The sequence below is a fragment of the Macaca fascicularis genome, chromosome 1 (genome assembly GCF_037993035.2).
Source record: "Macaca fascicularis isolate 582-1 chromosome 1, T2T-MFA8v1.1".
In the NCBI taxonomy this organism is placed as follows: Eukaryota; Metazoa; Chordata; class Mammalia; order Primates; family Cercopithecidae; genus Macaca; species Macaca fascicularis.
Window position 1 is genome coordinate 211,219,718 of NC_088375.1, and position 18,648 is coordinate 211,238,365.

General features: G+C 46.0%; 1 protein-coding gene and 1 non-coding gene across 3 annotated transcripts in view; one reads left to right on the plus strand and one right to left on the minus strand.

Annotated features, from left to right (window-relative positions):
* The window catches only part of CNR2 (cannabinoid receptor 2), a 45,455-nt gene extending 29,382 nt beyond the window's left edge, over positions 1 to 16,073 (plus strand). For both annotated transcript variants that reach the window (XM_005544452.5, XM_045378144.3), the window contains exon 2: positions 13,814 to 16,073. In XM_005544452.5, coding sequence (XP_005544509.1) covers positions 13,859 to 14,941 — 1,083 coding nt within the window. In that variant the 5' untranslated portion in view covers positions 13,814 to 13,858 and the 3' untranslated portion in view covers positions 14,942 to 16,073. The remainder of the gene's footprint in view (positions 1 to 13,813) is intronic.
* LOC123571251 (small nucleolar RNA U13) lies at positions 6,340 to 6,440 on the minus strand. The gene has a single exon (XR_006695434.1). It is a non-coding gene; the product is annotated as a small nucleolar RNA U13 (small nucleolar RNA).
* Positions 16,074 to 18,648: the final 2,575 nt, after the last annotated feature.

Sequence of the window (18,648 nt, forward strand, 5' to 3'; positions counted from 1 at the left end):
TGCTCCAGTCATATTATTCTTTTTTTTTTTTTGAAATGTAGTCTGGCTCTGTTGCCAAGGCTGGAGTGCAGTGGCACAATCTTGGCTCACTGCAACCTCCACCTCCTGGGTTCAACCAATTCTCCTGCCTCAGATTCCTGAGTAGCTGGGATTACAGGCGCGCGCCACCATGCCCTCAGCTAATTTTTGTATTTTTAGTAGAGACGGGCTTTCACAATGTTGGCCAGGCTGGTCTCAAACTCGTGACCTTGTGATCTGCCCACCTCAGCCTCCCAGAGTGCTGGGGTTACAAGTGTGAGCCACCATGCCCGGATCCCTTTTTTTTTTTTCTGGGACAGATTCTCACTTTGTCACCCAGGCTGGAGTGCAGTGGCACAATCTCAGCTCATGGCAACCTCCACCTCCCAGGTTCAAGCGATTCTCCTGCCTCAGCTTCCTGAGTAGCTGGGATTACAGGTGCATGCCACCACGCCTGGCTAATTTTTGTATTTTTAGTGGAGATGGTGTTTCACCATGTTGGCCAAACTGGCCTCAAACTCCTGGTCTCATGATCCACCCGCCTCGGCCTCCCAAAGTGCTGGGATTACAGGTGTGAGCCACCGCACCCGGCCCAGGCATATTATTCTTAGCAACCTCACAGAGTAGGTGACCTAGCCCCATTTGAAGATGTGCCTAAGAATAATAATAATGGCAACAATGAGCACTTCCATGTATTATAGTAATTTATTTAAATACTCAGAAAACCCCATTTTACAGATGAGAAATGAGAAGACCGAGGCACTGGGTATTTTGAATGAGGTCACCGGCTAGGATTTAAACCTACATCTCCCTCACACTCATACTTGGGGTCTGTGCTATTCAAGACAACCCCTTTCCATCCAAGTAGATTTCATTAATTAATAGTTTTGTTTGTTTGTTTGTTTTTTTGTTAAGATGGGGGTCTTTCTCTGTCAACCAGGCTGTAGTGCAGTGGCATGACCATGGCTCACTGCAGCCTCCTACTCCCGGGCTCAAGAGATCCTCCCATCTCAGTCTCCCAAAGCTCTGGGATTATTGGTGTGAGCCACTGCACCCAGCCTCAGTTAATAGTTTTTGAAGCTGGGCATGGTGGTTCATGCCTGTAATCCCAGCACTTTGGGAGGCCGAGGCAGGTGGATGACGAGGTCAGGAGTTCAAACCAGCCTGGCCAAGATGGTGAAACCCCATCTCTACTAAAAACACAAAAAATTAGCCAGGCGCGGTGGCAGATGCCTGTGATCCCAGCTACTTGGGAGGCTGTGGCAGGAGAATCGCTTGAACTCAGAGGGCAGAGGTTGCAGTGAGCTGAGATCTCGCCACTGCACTCCAGCTCGGGCAACAAAGTGAGACTCTGTCTCCAAAAAAAAAAAGTTTTTGAGCACCTACTATGCAGCAGGCATTGTGCTGAGCCACTAAAGGTCCAGAAATAATAAAGCCTTAGTTCTGACCTCAACAAGCCGTGTGGCCTCAGCCCAGTGCTTTAACATTGCCGAGCTTTTATTATCTGTGAAATAGCAATAAGCATAAGTCTAATATGATAGAGTTGTGGGGATTAAGCCTGATGGTCGGCCGGGTGCGGTGGCTCACGCTTATAATCCCAGCACTTTGGGAGGCTGAATCGGGTGGATCATTTGAGGTCAGGAGTTTGAGACCAGCCTGGCCAACATGGTGAAACCCTGTCTCTATTAAAAATACAAAAGTTAGCTGGGCATGGTGGTGTGTGCCTATAATCCCAGCTACTTGGGAGGCAGAGGCACAAGAATCGGTTGAACCCGGGAGGCGGAGGTTGCAGTGAGCTGAGATTGCACCACTACACTCCATCCTGGATGACAGGGGGAGACCCTGTCTCAAAACAACAACAACGACAACAAAACAAAAACAAAACAAAACAAAAAACTAGATGGTGGCTGTGAAAAATATTTTGTGGAATTGAAATTCCATTCAAATGTTGGTCAGCGTGGTTAGTGGTCTAGTTGTGGTGAAAGACCAGTGCAGCACCAGTTATCATACATGCAGAGCGGGCCAGGCGCTTCAGGTGTGACTGCGGGATCTGGAAAGGCTTTACTAGGCAGGACATGAGCCCAGAGGGGAGGTCAGGAGGGAAGTAGGCCAGGGAAAGACCCCTGGTGCAAAGGCATGGAGGCGAGAAAACAGAACTGTTTGGGACCTGTGAGGCATCCAGCTGAGCCAGGCTGGGGAATGAGTTCTGATTGGCAGGCAGCTCTCCTGGGGTCTAGAGCTGTCCCACAAAGCTATGAGACACGTGGATAATTAAAAAATTTTCCAGCCGGACGTGATGGCTCACGCCTGTAATCCCAACACTTTGGGAGGCTGAGGCAGGCAGATCACAAGGTCAGGAGATCGAGACCATCCTGGCTAACACGGTGAAACCCCCTGTCTACTAAACACACACACACACACACAAATTAGCCGGGCGAGGTGGCGGGCATGTGTAGTCCCAGCTACTTGGGAGGCTGAGGCAGGAGAATGGTGTGAACCCGGGAGGCAGAGCTTGTAGTGAGCCAAGATCAGGCCACTGCACTCCAGACTGGGTGACAGAGCAAGACTCCGTCTCAAATTAAATAAATAAAATAAAATAAAATAAAAATTTCCATAGACATATTTAAAATTTTAAAAATAGGCCGGGCATGGTGGCCAACCCCTGTAATCCCACTTTGGGAGGTTGAGGCGGGCAGATCACCTGAGGTCAGGAGTTTGAGACCAGCCTGACCAACATGGTGAAACCCCGTCTCTACTAAAAATACAAAAATTAGCTGGGCATGGTGGTACATGCCTGTAATCCCAGCTACTCAGGAGGCTGAGGCAGGAGAATCACTTGAATTGGGAGGCAGAGGTTGCAGTGAGCCGAGATTGCACCACTGTACTCCAGCCTGGGCCACAAGAGCGAGACTCCATCTCAAAAAAGTAAAATAAAAATAAAAATAAACTGGTGAAACAAATTTTTATTTAACCCAATATATTCCAACATATTGTCATCTCAACCTCATCGATATAAAAAATTATTGAAGTATTTTATATTCTTCTGTTCAAAATTCAGTGTGTATTTTCTACCTATAGCCCATCTCAATTCAGAGAAGCCACATTTACAGCACAGCTCAGTTCTCATACTTAAAAAACTAGATCAGACCAGGTGCAAATGGCTCATACCTGTAATCCCAGAGCTTTGGGAGGGCAAGGAAGGAGGATCACTTGAGGCCAGGAGTTCGAGGTTGCAGTGAGCTATGATTGCACCACTGCACTCCAGCCTAGGCAACAGCCACACCCTGTCTCCAAAAGAAAAAAATCTATTTGTATATATGTTCTTAATATTTATTTTTAAAGAAGTTTTAAAAATACATATATCTTTAAACTTTATAAAATAATATTGTGGGCCAGGCATGGTGATTCATGCAGTTTCAGAGACTGAGAAGGGAGGACTGCTTGAGGCCAGGAGTTCAAGACCAGTCTGGGCAACAAGCAAGCAAGACCCGGTCTCTATTTTAAATATCAGTTTTTTGTTTTTGTTTTTGTTTTTTTGTTTTTTGGGTTTTTTTTTTTGAGACAGAGTTTTTGTCGCCCAGGATGGAGTGCAGTGGCGCGATCTTGGCTCACTGCAACCTCCCCCTTCTGCATTCCAGTGATTCTCGAGCCTGACTCTGGAGTAGCTGGGAATACAGGTGTGATCCACCATTCTCAGCTAATTGATTTTTTCTTTTTTTGTACTTTTAGTGGAGACTGGGTTTCACCATGTTGGCCAGGCTGATCTCAAACTCCTGACCTCAAGTGATCTGCCAGCCTTGGCCTCCCAAAGTGCTGGGATTATAGGTGTAAGCCACCATGCCTAGCCTCTATTTGAAATAATAATAGTAAAGTAATATTTTAAGTTTTAATACACTTAACTTTCAATTTTTCAATTGTAACTACTTTAGTGTTTAAGTATTTAATGTTTTGAGGAAAAATAATCACTAAAGTATACATAGCTGAGTGTGGTGGCTTGCACACCTCTAATCCCAGCACTTTGGGAGGCCAAGGCACGCAGATCACTTGAGGTCAGGAGTTCAAGACCAGCCTGGCCAACAACCCCATCTCTACTAAAAATACAAAAATTAGCCGGGCATGGTGGCAGATGCCTGTAATCCCAGCTACTCAGGAGGCTGAGGCACAAGAATCACTTGAACCCGGGAGGCAGAGGTTGCAGTGAGCCAAGATTGTGCCACTGCACTCCAGCCTGGGCGACAGAGTGAGACTCCGCCTCAAAAAAAAAAAAAAAGAAAGAAAGAAAAATACATAGTCTATAGAGAGGCACAGATGTTTCCTTTTGCCTCAGGCAAGGCTCGGTTTTCAAGTCCAGTCTGGGGAAATCCCTCCCGATTCTCTAAAATGCTATATTGCTGCCTGCAAGTTCTCTTCACTTTTATCTACTCGTAAATCCTCTAAACTCTCCTTAAGGAGTATGCTTTACAAGGGATTGGCCCAACACTGTGGGGTTTGCTTTTGTTTTTGTTTTTTTGTTGTTTGTTTTTTGGAGATGGAGTCTTGCTCTGTCACCCAGGCTGGAGTGCAGTGGTGCAATCTCAGCTCACTACAACCTCTGCCTCCTGATTTCAAGCAATTCTCCTGCCTCAGCTTCTCGAGTAGCTGGGACTACAGGCGCACACCGCCATGCCCGGCTAATTTTTTGTATTTTAGTAGAGACAGGTTTTCACAGTGTTGCCCAGGCTGGTCTCGAACTCCTGAGCTCAGGCAATCTGCCTGCTTCAGCCTCCAAAGTACTAGGATTACAAACAGGATTACAGTCGTGAGCCACTGCACCAGGCCTAACACTGTGTTTTTAAGATTCATCATTGTTGGCACATTTTCACCACTTCATGGTATTGTTTTGTATGGCTATATTACAAGTTACTTATCCATTTTCCAGTTGATGGACATTTAGAAGTTTTTTTTTCTATTTCAAAAATGCTAAAGAGAACATTTTTGTACATGCCTCCCTGGACACATATGCGGAAGTTCCTCCGGAACATACTCCTGGAACTGCAGTTGATGTATTGTCAACTTAACTGGATTTTGCCAAGCTGCTCTTCAAAGTGTCTATGCCAACTTACAACCCCATCGCAATGAAAGTTCTTTTGGCTCCACGCCTTCTCCAGCACTCAGTATTTCAGCCTTACTTTTTTACCAATCTGGTGGGAGTGAAACACATTTCTCTGTCTACTATTGAGGTTATGCATCTTTTCAAAGGATTATTGACCATTTCTCTTTCATGCCCTATATTTTTCTTCATTGTGGTTGCTCTCCTTTTTCCTTTACTAATCTTGCCTGTGGTCCTCTATTTTATAATTTTTTCAAACAGCCAGCTTTGACTTTGTCAGTTCTTTCTCTTCCTGTAGTTTTGCCATGTCATTAATTTCTGCTCTTATTATTTCTATCTTCTGCTTTCTTTGAATGTATGCCATGGCCCTTCTTCTAATTTCATGAGTTGCATGATGAGCTCTGGAGACTTTTTAATCTTGTAGTATGAGCATTTATTAATTTATTTATTGAGAACAAAGTCTTGCTCTGTTGCCCAGGCTGGAGTGCAGTGGTGCGATCTTGACTCACTGAAACCTCCGGCTCCTGGGTTCAAGCAATTCTCCTGCCTCAGCCTCCCAAGTAGCTGGGATTACAGGCACCGATCACCATGCTGGCTAACTTTTTTTTTTTTTTTTTTTTGTATTTTTAGTAGAGACAGGGTTTCACCGTGTTGGCTAGGCTGGTCTGAAACTCCTGACCTCAGGTGCTCCACCTGCCTTGGCCTCCCAAAGTGCTGGGATTACAGGCATGAGCCACCGCGTCTGACGGTATGAGCATTTAGAGCTGTAAATTTCCCTTTGCATACTACTCATATGAATCTCACACATTTTAATGTCTCACAATTTCATAGTCATTCAATGCCAAGTATCTTTTTTTTTTTTTTTTTTTGAGACGGAGTCTCGCTGTGTCGCCCAGGCTGGAGTGCAGTGGCCGGATCTCAGCTCACTGCAAGCTCTGCCTCCCGGGTTTTTACGCCATTCTCCTGCCTCAGCCTCCCGAGTAGCCGGGACTACAGGCGCCCGCCACCTCGCCCGGCTAGTTTTTTGTATTTTTTAGTAGAGACGGGGTTTCACTGTGTTAGCCAGGATGGTCTCGAACTCCTGACCTCGTGATCCGCCCATCTCGGCCTCCCAAAGTGCTGGGATTACAGGCTTGAGCCACCGCGCCCGGCCGCCAAGTATCTTCTAATCTCCTTTATGACTTTTTGACCCATGAATTATTCAGAAGTGTGTCTTTTTTCCTTTTTTCGCACGTCGGCTGGTAACATGACAATGTCATCATAGGTTTGAGGAAGGAACATCTCACATATGAGCGTGAAAACCAGTCATCACGCTTATGAATTACAAAGGGATCCTGAGGTGTGTTTTTAAAGATCCATACCTGAGGCTGGGCATGGTGGCTCATGCCTATAATCCCAGCACTTTGGAAGGTCAAGGTGGGCGGATAACCTGAGGTGGAGAGTTTGAGACCAGCCTGGCCAATATGGTGAAACCCCATCTCTACCAAAAACACAAAAAATTAGCCAGTCGTGGTGGCTGGCGCCTGTAATCCCAGCTACTTGGGAGGCTGAGGCAGGAAAATCACTTGAACCTGGGAGGTGGAGGTTGCAATGAGCCAAGACTGCTCCACTGCACTCCAGCCTGGGCGCAACAGAGTGAGACTCTGTCTCAAAAAAAGAAAAACAAAACAAAACAAAAACGCATACCTATGAACTTTGTTAGTGATTTTTTTTTTTTTTTTTTTTTTTAAAGACAGAGTTTTGCTCTTGTTGCCCAGGCTGGAGTGCAATGGCACGATCTCGGCTCACCACAACCTCCGCCTCCCAAATTCAAGCCATTCTCCTGCCTCAGCGTCCCGAGTAGCTGGAATCACAGGCATGCACCACCATGCCCGGCTAATTTTTTGTAATTTTGTATGGACGAGGTTTCTCCATGTTGGTCAGGCTGATCTCGAACTCCCGACTTCAGGTGATCTGCCCGCCTCGGCCTCCAAAGGGCTGGGATTACGGGCATGAGCCACCGTGCCCAGCCTAGTAATATTTTTTTTCTTTTTTTGAGACAGGGTTTCACTCTGTTGCCCAGGCTGGAGTGCAGTGATGCTCACTGCAGCCTCCGCCTCCTAGGTTCAAGTGATTCTCCTGCCTCAGCCACCTTAGTAGCTGGGATTACAGATGTGTACCACTAGGCCCGGTTCATTTTTGTAGTTTTAGTAGAGATGGGGTTTACTAGAGACAGGCTGGTCTCAAACTCCTGGCCTCATGTGATCTGCCCACCTTGGCCTCTCAAAGTGTTGGGATTACAGGCATGAGCCACCATGCCCAACCAGTAATTTTTAAAAATTATTATTATTTTTATTATTTTTTGAGACGGAGTCTTGCTCTGTCACCCAGGCTGGAGGGCAATGGCACAATCTCGGCTAACTGTAACCTCTGCCTCCCGGGTTCAAGTGGTTCTCCTGCCTCAGCCTCCTGAGTAGCTGGGATTACAGGTGCCTGCCACCGTGCCCAGCTGATTTTTGTATTTTTAGTGGAGATGGAGTTTCACCATGTTGGCCAGGCTGGTCTCTAATTCTTGACCTCAGGTGATCCACCTGCCTTGGCCTCCCAAAGTGCTGGGATCACAGGCGTGAGCCACCGCGCCCGGCCTTAATTCTTAATTTCTTTTTCTTTTTTTTTTTTAATGAGATGGAGTCTCGCTCCATGGCCCAGGCTGGAGTGCAGTGGTGTGATCTCGGCTCACTGCAAGCTCCGCCTCCCGTGTTCACACCATCCTCCTGCCTCAGCCTCCTGAGCAGCTGGGACTACAGGCGCCCACCACCACGCCCAGCTAAATTTCTTTTTGTATTTTTAGTGGAGATGAGGTTTCACTGTGTTAGCCAGGATGGTCTCCATCTCCTGACCTTGTGATCCACCCGCCTCATGATCCACCCGCCTCGGCCTCCCAAAGTGCTGGGATTACAGGCGTGAGCCACTGCACCAGGACTTTTAATTCTTAATTTCTAAATAAATTTTATATAGTCAGAATATAATTTTATATAACAGATCACTTTATATTAATTTATATTTATAATTATATTTAAATTATATATAACATGTGAATTTATATTTAAATTACATATATAAATTATAGGCCGGGTGTGGTGGCTCACACCTGTGATCCTAGCACTTTAGGAGGCAGAGGTGGGTGGATCACCTGAGGTCAGAAGTTTGAGACCAGCCTGGCCAACATGGTGAAACCCCATCTCTACTAAAAATACAAAAAAAAAAAAAAAAAGCCAGGCCTGGTGGTGGGTGCCTGCAATCCCAGCTACTCAGGAGGCTGAAGCAGGAGAATCACTTGAACTCTGGAGGGAGAGGTTGCAGTGAGCCAAGATTGCACCATTGCACTCCAGCCTGGGTGACAAGAGTAAAACTCCATCTCAAAAAAAATAAAAACTAAAAATAATGAATTTTATATATTAGAAGGTGATAGTGGTATGGAAAAAATAAAGAATAGGTCAGTGTAAAGAGCTGGAGGTTGGGCTGGGTGTGGTGGCTCATACCTGTAATCCCAGCACTTTGGGAAGCCAAGGCGGGCAGATCACGAGGTCAGGAGATCGAGACCAGCCTGGCTAACACGGTGAAACCCCGTCTCTACTAAAAATACAAAAAATTAGCCAGGCATGGCAGTATGCGCCTGTAGTCCCAGCTACTGGGGAGGCTGAGGCAGGAGAAAGGCTTCAACCCAGGAGGCAGAGGTTGCAGTGAGTCGAGATTGTGCCACTGCACTCCAGCCTAGGTGACAGAGTAAAACTCCATCTCAAAAAAAAAAGAGTTGGAGGTTGGGATGAGTTAGGGTATTACATGGGGTAGTCAGGGTAGGTGTCATTGACGAAGTAAGATCTGAGCAAAGACTTAAAGAAGGTGAGAGCAAGCCAAGTCAATGTTGAGGGAAAGGTAATTGAGGAAGAGGGAACGGACCTGCGGCTGAAGAGAAGACTGATTAAGAAGCCAATGTGGCTAAAGCTGAGTCACCAAGGGAATCATAGTAGAAGGGACCATAACACTAAGGACTTTGGCTTTTACATAGTGGACTAGGGAGCTATGCAGGTTTGGGACAGAGGAATGACAAGATCCTGTATTTTTAAAGGATCACCCTGACTGCTGTGTTGAAACTAGATTAGAAATGGGCCTGGTTAAAAGCAGGGGACCCAGTTAGGAAGCTATTGCAGTAAACCAGATAAGAGATGATGCCTGTTTTTTTTTTTTAAGCCTAAAATTAATCAATGTCTTTACCCACTTCCCAGACAAAGCTTTAACTTTGTTCATCCCTTTCTTGTCTTGCATTTTTGTCATTCACAATTTTATTTCTACTTTGTTTCTGTTTTTGTTTGAAACAAAGTCTCATTCTGTCACCCACGCTGGAGTGTGGTGGCACAATCGTAGATCACTGCACCCTCAACCACCTGGGCTCAAGCAATCCTTTGTCCTCAGCCTCCCAGGTAACTAGGAATACAGGCATATGTCACCATGCCTGACTAAATTTTTTTTTTTTTTTTTTTTGAGACAGAGTCTCGCTCTGTTGCCCAGGCTGGAGTGCAGTGGCCGGATCTCAGCTCACAGCAAGCTCTGCCTCCCGGGTTTACGCCATTCTCCTGCCTCAGCCTCCCGAGTAGCTGGGACTACAGGCGCCCGCCACCTCGCCCGACTAGTTTTTTGTATTTTTTAGTAGAGACGGGGTTTCACCGTGTTAGCCAGGATGGTCTCAATCTCCTGACCTCGTGATCCGCCCGTCTCAGCCTCCCAAAGTGCTGGGATTACAGGCTTGAGCCACCGCGCCCGGCCCCTGACTAAATTTTTATTTCTTGTAGAGATGGGTTTTACCATGCTGCTTAGGCTGGTCTTGAACTCCTGGGCTCAAGCAACCCTCCTGCCTTGGACTCCCCACAGTGCCAGGATTTCAGGCATGAGCCATGTGCCCAATCTCCACTTTTGTTTTGTTTGTTTTGTTTTGTTTTTTGAGACAGAGTCTCATTCTGTCACCCAGGCTAAAGTGCAGTGGCATGATCTCAGCTCACTGCAACCCCTGCCTCCTAGGTTCAAGCGATTCTCCTGCCTTAGTCTTCTGAGTAGCTGGGACTACAGGTGCATGCCACCACAACTGGCTAATTTTTGTGTTTTTAGTAGAGATGGGTTTCACCATGTTGGCCAGGCTGGCCTCAAACTCCTGACCTCAAGTGATCTGCCCGCCTCAGCCTCCCAAAGTGCTGGAATTACAGGTGTAAATTACTCACTATTATCATTATTGTTTTATAAAGGCATTTGCTTTTCTTTACTCATATATTTGTCAACCTACTTACTCACTATTCTTTCTTGCCTTTCTTTTCTTCCCTTTGGGTTGAATATCCTTATAAAATGCACATTCTTTAGATGTTCCTTCAGTGAAGGTCTGTTAGTGAACAATTTTCTTTGAATTTTTTGGACTTCATTCTTGAATGATAGTTTAGCCAGGTATAAAATTCTAGACTGACAGTTTTTTCTTTACTTTTTGGCTTCTATTGTTGCTACTCAGAAATCTGCTCTTAAAATTAATTATAGTTCTCTTACAGGTAATTTGTCTTTTCATTTCTTATTGCCCTATATTTTTCTTTGTCTTTGGTATTCTGATATGTATGCTACATGATATACATGAATATGGAATGTGTTTTTAAAAATTCTACTTGGGGCTGGGCGTGGTGGCTCATGCCTATAATCCCAGCACTTTGGGAGGCCAAGGTGGGCATATCACTTGAGGCCAGGAGTTCAAGCCCAGCCTGGCCAACATGGCAAAACCCCTTTTCTACTAAAAATACAAAAATTAGCTGGGCATGGTGGTGCACACCTGTAGTCCCAGCTATGTGAGTAGGCTGAGGCTGGAGAATCACTTGAACCTGGGAACTCTGTCTCAAAAAAAAAAAAAAAAAAAAAAATTCTGCTTGGGGTTCTCTGTGATTTCCAGATCTGAATAGTCTTATTTTTCATGGATCCTGAATAATTCTTTTTTTGTTGTTGAGGCAGGGGCTCATCCTGTTGCCCAGGCTATAGTGCAATGGCACAATCATGGTTCACTGAAGCCTCGACCTCCCTGGGCTCAAGTGATCCTCCCACCTCAGCCTCCCAAGTAGCTGAGACGATAGGCATGCCCCATCACGCCCAGCTAATTTTTGTATTTTTTTTTGTAGAGATGGGGTTTTTTCATGTTGCCCCGTCTGGATGGATAATTCTTTTCTACTACCTCTTTGACTATTGCCCACCACCAATTTTCTCTGTTTATCCACTCTAACACTCCACTGAGATATAAACTTTTTTTTTTTTTTGAGACGGAGTCTTGCTCTGTGGCCCAGGCTGGAGTGCAGTGGCCGGATCTCAGCTCACTGCAAGCCCCGCCTCCCGGGTTCACGCCATTCTCCTGCCTCAGCCTCCCGAGCAGCTGGGAGTACAGGCGCCCGCCACCTCGCCCGGCTAATTTTTTTTGTATTTTAGTAGAGACGGTGTTTCACCGTGTTAGCCAGGATGGTCTCGATCTCCTGACCTCGTGATCCGCCCGTCTCGGCCTCCCAAAGTGCTGGCATTACAGGCTTGATCCACCGCGCCCGGCCGATATAAACATTTTTACTCAATCCTTCATGTCTCTTAACTTCTCTTTCTTATTTTCCATCACTTCACTCCTTGTTCTGCATTGTGAGAAATTTCTTCAGATCTACATTCTTTTTTTTTGAGACGGAGTTTCACTCTTATCACCCAGGCTGCCATGTAGTGGTGTGATCTCAGCTCACTGCAACCTTTACCTCCTGGGTTCAAGCGATTCTCCTGCTTCAGCCTCCTGAGCAGCTGGCATGGTGTCCACCACCATGCTTAGCTGATTTTTGTATTTTTAGTAGAGACAGGGTTTCACCATGTTAGCCAGCCTCGAACTCCTGACCTCAGGTAGTCCGCCCACCTCAGCTTCCCAAAGTGCTGGAATTACAGGCATAAGCCATTGTGCCCAGCCCCAGATCTACTTTCTAAGTCAATGCTTTTCAGTTGTTCTGTTTTGCTCTTTAATTCATCCCTTAAGGATTTCTTTTTGCAATGATTTTATTTTTCACTTCCAGAAATTCTACTTGAATCTTTTTCAGATCTACCCAGAAACAATCTCTCATTCTGTACTCATGTTTTTAATTCTTTATTGTTTTATATCAGACATATTTTTATAAGGTATACCCGATAATTATACAAAGTTCTTGAAAGTGTAATTCTACTGTCTGACATTTCTGCTGACTCTTGCTCATGTTTCCTTGCGCATTTTGCACCGTGAACTCAAATTTCATGGGCCTTTATATGTGGTACTCCTATACAACCTGTTTATAAAGCGAATCCCTCCAAATAAATGTTTAGTTTGCTTTCTAATAATGTCTAATAATAAACCATACAATATTTAGATTCCTGAGGATTTTTTCTTCAATATTTGGGACATATACTAAAAAGTTACTTCTTATTGACATTCAAATTTTTTTATTTTTATTATTTTATTATTTATTTATTTATTTATTTATTTTTTTGAGAAAAAGTCTCGCTCTGTCACCCAGGCTGGAGTGCAGTGGCACAATCTCGACTCACTGCAAGCTCCGCCTCCTGGGTTCAAGCAATTCTTCTGCCTTAGCCTCCCAAGTAGCTGAAACTACAGGCACCTGCCATCACGCCCGGCTAATTTTTTGTATTTTTAGTAAAGATGGGTTTTCACCATGTTAACCAGGATGTTCTCAATCTCCTGACCTCATAATCCGCCTACCTCGGCCTCCCCAAGTGTTGGGATTACAGGCGTGAGTCACCATGCCCAGCCAACATCCAAATTTAACTGGACTCCTATATTTTATCTAGTATAAAATGTTTTGGCCAGGCGCAGTGGCTCACACCTGTAATTCCAGCACTTTAGGAGGCTGAGGTGGGTGGATCACCTCAGATCAGGAGTTTGAGACCAGCCTGGCCAACATGGCGAAACCCAGTCTCTGCTAAAAGTACAAAAATTAGCCGGGTGTGATGGGCACTTGTAGTTCTAACTACTTGGGAGGCTGAGGCAGAAGAATCACTTGTACCTGGAAGGCAGAGGTTGTAGTGAGCAGAGATCACACCACTGCACTCCAGTCTGGGTGACAGAGCAAGACTTCGTCTCAAAAACAAATAAATAAATAAATAAAAAGTTTTTAAAAAATTGTTTAATCTTCTGTAGTTTCTCTTCCCATCACTTGATGTGAAGCCAAATTCATATCTCCCATCCCCAAATGGTTGTTAAAACTTCAGTACTTTACTTGTCAAAATTGGCAAATTAACAAAACAAAACAAAATGTAAAACAAACAAAAAAAACCTCAACCTTATCACTCTAGATTCCACTTCTTCTTGGTTTTGATTTCCTCTTGCTTTTGACCTTTTGGGATTTCTCTTGCTTCAAAAGGAAGTCTTAGGATTAGTCTTTTGGAAAATGGAAGGCCAAAAATCTTACAGGTCACTTCTGCTTGTTGCATTCCCACATACCTCCCCTGAGGCCGCCAGGACAGATTTGGCTGCCCATTTGGTTGGAGAAAGGGCAAAATACAGGGAAACAAAATAGAAACTGATTTTCCAACATAGAATCCATCCATACAGGTAGCAGTCTTGGCTACAGTCAGTTATCAGGTGAGGTCATTCTTGTGCTTACTGAAAAAGATTTTCTTCTTCTCATTGTACTGCAGCAAAGCCTTCTAGACAAGCTCAGTGGAATCTGAAGGGCCCATCCCATGGAGGAATGCTGGGTGACAGAGATAGCCAATGGCTCCAAGAATGGCTTGGATTTCAACCCTATGAAGGATTACATGATCCTGAGTGGTCCCCAGAAGATAGCTATTGCCGTGTTGTGCACTCTTCTGGGCCTGCTAAGTGCCCTGGAGAACGTGGCTGTACTCTATCTGATCCTGTCCTCCCACCGGCTTCGCCAGAAGCCCTCATACCTGTTCATTGGCAGCTTGGCTGGAGCCGACTTCCTGGCCAGTGTGGTCTTTGCATGCAGCTTTGTGAATTTTCATGTTTTCCATGGTATGGATTCCAAGGCTGTCTTCCTGCTGAAGATTGGCAGCGTGACCATGACCTTCACAGCCTCTGTGGGTAGCCTGCTGCTGACCGCCATTGACCGATACCTCTGCCTGCGCTACCCACCCTCCTACAAAGCTCTGCTCACCCGTGGGAGGGCACTGGTGACCCTGGGCATCATGTGGGTCCTCTCAGCACTGGTCTCCTACCTGCCGCTCATGGGATGGACTTGCTGTCCCAGGCCCTGCTCTGAGCTTTTTCCACTGATTCCCAACGACTACCTGCTGGGCTGGCTCCTGTTCATCGCCTTCCTCTTTTCCGGAATCATCTACACCTATGGGCATGTTCTCTGGAAAGCCCATCAGCATGTAGCCAGTTTGTCTGGGCACCAGGACAGGCAGGTGCCAGGAATGGCCCGAATGAGGCTGGACGTGAGGTTGGCCAAGACCCTGGGGCTGGTGCTGGCTGTGCTCCTCATCTGTTGGTTCCCAGTGCTGGCCCTCATGGTCCACAGCCTGGCCACTACGCTCAGCGACCAGGTCAAGAAGGCCTTTGCCTTCTGCTCCATGCTGTGCCTCGTCAACTCCATGGTCAACCCTGTCATCTACGCTCTGAGGAGTGGGGAGATCCGCTCCTCTGCCCATCACTGCCTGGCTCACTGGAGGAAGTGTGTGAGGGGCCTTGGGTCGGAGGCAAAAGAAGAAGCCCCGAGGTCCTCAGTCACCGAGACAGAGGCTGATGGGAAAATCACTCCGTGGCCAGATTCCAGAGATCTAGACCACTCCAGTTGCTGATGAGGCCTTTTCCCAATTTAAACAACTCAAGTCAGAAATCAATTCACTCCCTGGACGAGAGAGAGGGGTCTTGGCACTCTCTTCTTACTTGAACCAGCCCCAGGCACCTAGACACGGACCCCTTTTTGCTGATGAGTGTTGGAACTGACTCCTGGAAGGCAGCCTGGCCTTGCCCACCTGCACACAGTCTGTTGGATAGGTAGGGCCCACGAGGAGTAGCCAGGTGGGCGAGATGCAAAGGGCCTGGGACAGGCTCAGTACAAGTCAGGTCAGGCTTTGTGCCTGCATCCTCCAGAGACCACAGGAGCCAGAGGGAGCCTCCAGGCCCAGCAAAGAGGGACTTGGGAGAAATCCGAGAAGAATGGGTTGTTCTCTTGGGAAGTCAGGGTATCAGATGGGATGGACATCCAGGTCTTCTCCCTGCCTAATTGTCAAGGCCTCCTTGGCTCTGGAGCTATGAAAGGCCCCAACTTTCAGGTCACCCTTGCCACTGAGGACCGAGAACTATGCTATGATAAGGATTAAGAGTGTTGACTTGCCTCTTTCAGAGATAAATGACAAGCCTTCAGTTTGGGGCATCCTGCTGTTTGGGCGAGGACCCTCTCTGATATTCTAATAATCCCCACCTGTAACCTCAGGTCCCTGGAAATACAGAGGAGGCTGGGATCGCTTGAGACACAAAAATCTTCAGAGAATTTTCTTGACCCTCTGAAGTCCTTCCAGCAGCAGTCCTGGTGGTGCTGCTGGAAACAGGCAATGTCCTGGTCTAACCTAACTCTAAAAAAAAGGAAGATATTCACAAAGATTGTATAAATCCCCAAACTGTACCCCCGTCTGCCCCCAATTCAGCTCCCTTGCCTCCTCCACACCCCTATAACATATAATAAGCAGAGCAAGTGAGAGGAGGGGAAATGCCCTTCCTATATGCCAGTATGGGGCTGACATTTCAGTCCATTGACCCCAGCTAGAATATAACTCCATGCTTTTATAGATCCCAGGGGCCGGGCGCGGTAGCTCACACCTGTAATCCCAGCGCTTCGGGAGGCCAAGGTGGGTGGATCACCTGAGGTCAGGAGTTTGAGACCAGCCTGACCAATATGGTGAAACCCTGTCTCTACTAAAAATACAAAAATTAGCCGGGCATGGTGGCAGGTGCCTGTAGTCCCAGCCACTCGGGAGGCTGAGACAGGAGAATTGCTTGAACCTGGGAGGCAGAGGTTGCAGTGAGCCAAGATCACACCACTGCACTCCAGCCTGGGCAACAGAGTGAGACTCTGTCTCAAAAAAATAAAATAAAATAGATCCCAGGATACCCACTTTTCATATTAGGGAGGCTGGGTTCCTCCCCAAGGAGCCTAAAACAGCCAACAAGAGAAATTGTTGGTGGCAGGAGGATTGCAGAGGAATTCTAATGCAATTATTTGGGACCACAGATGGAATACAATGAACGATATAGGGTAAACATGTCTTCGTTTAATACTTTCAAGATGAAATATCCACTAGCCATTCACTTATTTATTCATCTCATAAACATGAGCCAGGCTCTGTGCAGGGTCCTGAGTACCCAGCCATAAATAAGACTGTGCCCCTATCTCATGGGACTTACAGTCTATATCCTACTTGCAAGACAGCCAATAAGTCAATAAAGAAGATAATTGCAGGTGGTACAACAAAGGAAATATGCAGGGTCATGTAATAGGGATTAATTGAGTTAACTCAATTAATGGTAGGGTAGACCTACCATGTGCTCTGGTCATACAAGCCAGCTAACTTTATTGAGCCTTTACTATGTGCCAGGCAGGGGGCTAAGTGATTTTAAATGCCTTATTTCACTTTGTCTTTCCCAGTAACCTAATAAGAAGGTCTTAGTTATCTTCATTTTATAGATGTGGCAACCTCAAAGATGCAAAGTCACTTGCCTAAGGTCACCCTGCTAAGTGCCAGAGCTGAGGTCTCCAACCTAGTTCTGTTTGACTTCAAAACCTGACCTCTTAACCACTAACCTTTTGGCCTCGTTCAGTCAAATTCTGCTTGATTATTGCTCATTAGGGATAATATTAGCTATCTGTAGCATCAGATTGCTGCAAAGTTAACTCATCGTAGATTCTCAATATACTCCATTTATTAAATAGTCCTGTATTAATCTCCTGTAACAAATTTCTACAAATCCGGTGACTTAACAACAGAAACTTACTCTCATAATTCTGGAGGCCAGAAGTCAAAATCAAGGTGTAGTAGGGCCCTGCTCCCTCCAAAAGTTTAAGGGGGGGATTATTCCTTGACTCTTTCAACTTCTGGTAGTCCCTGTCATTCCTTGGCTTGCGGAAACATCACTCCTACCTCTGCCTCTGTCTTCATATGGCCTTTCCTCTGTGTCTCTTGGTGTCTTTTTTTTTTTTTCCTTTGAGACTGAGTCTCATTCTGTTGCCTAGGCAGGAGTGCAGTGGCACGATCTTGGCTCACTGCAACCTTCGCCTCTCAGGTTCAAGTGATTCTCCTGCCTCAGCCTCCCAAGTAGCTGGGACTACAGGCACCTGCTACCACGCTCAGCTAATTTTTGTATTTTTAGTAGAGATGGGGTTTCACTGTCTTGCCCAGGCTGCTCTTGAACAGTGATCCGCCCACCTCGGCCTCCCAAAGTGCTGGGATTACAGACGTGAGCGACTGTACCCGGCCTGGTGTCTTTTTTAAAGAACACCAATCACTGGATTTTGGCCCAACCTAATCTAGTATGACTTCATCTTAATTTAACTAATTATATTTACAGAGACCCTGTTTCCAAACAAGGTCACATTCACGGATTCCAGGTGGACAAGAAGTTTAGGGGGACACTATGCAACTCAGTACAGACCCAGGAACAAAGTCCACCCTCTGGGCTGTGTTGAGTGGCAGTCACTAGTTTATCCTCCCCCCACGAGATGAGCTCCAGGTTTACCTCTGCAACCCCAGTGCTCAGTCAGGACCCAGCAGTGCATCTGAAGGGATCTGGTCAATATCTGTGAAACTGAACTGTTTCTGAAAAGCTCTGATGTATGTTTGGAAAATCAAATCTTATTTTAACCCCGACACCAATCTTTTTGAAAGGCAAAGAAGTGGCATAAATGTTTAAAGGGGAATTTGCACGTTTATATATTGTCATTCCTTAAAGTTGAAGCATGCCTTTCTTTATTCATCAGTGGAATCCTTTCTCATTTTGGCAAAGAAAATGCCCAAGTGCCTGGCACAAACAAGCACTGAGTAAATACTTCTTGAATGGATAAAACTAGATTCTAAAAATCATTTAATTAAATGCACCTCCACACTTTCCACTTCTCTCCTTTCACAGCGACACTGTATTTCTGCTTTTCTGGGGGGATGGGGGACAAAGTCTCACTCTGTCACCCAGGCTGGAGTACAGTGGCATGCAATCTTGGCTCACTGCAACCTCCGCCTCCTGGGTTCAAGCAATTCTCTTGCCTCAGCCTCCCAAGTAGCTGGGATTACAGGCACCTGCCACCATGCCCAGCTAATTTTTGTATTTTTAGTAGAGACAGAATTTCACCCTATTGGCCAGGCTGGTCTTGAACTTCTGACTTCAAGTGATCCACCCACCTTGGCCTCTCAAAGTGCTAGGATTACAGGTGTAAGCCACCACTCCCAGCCTCTATGTCTGCTTTAAGTAGAGAAGCAGAGCTTATGAGGGAGGAGAACAAGGGTGCAAAAGGGAC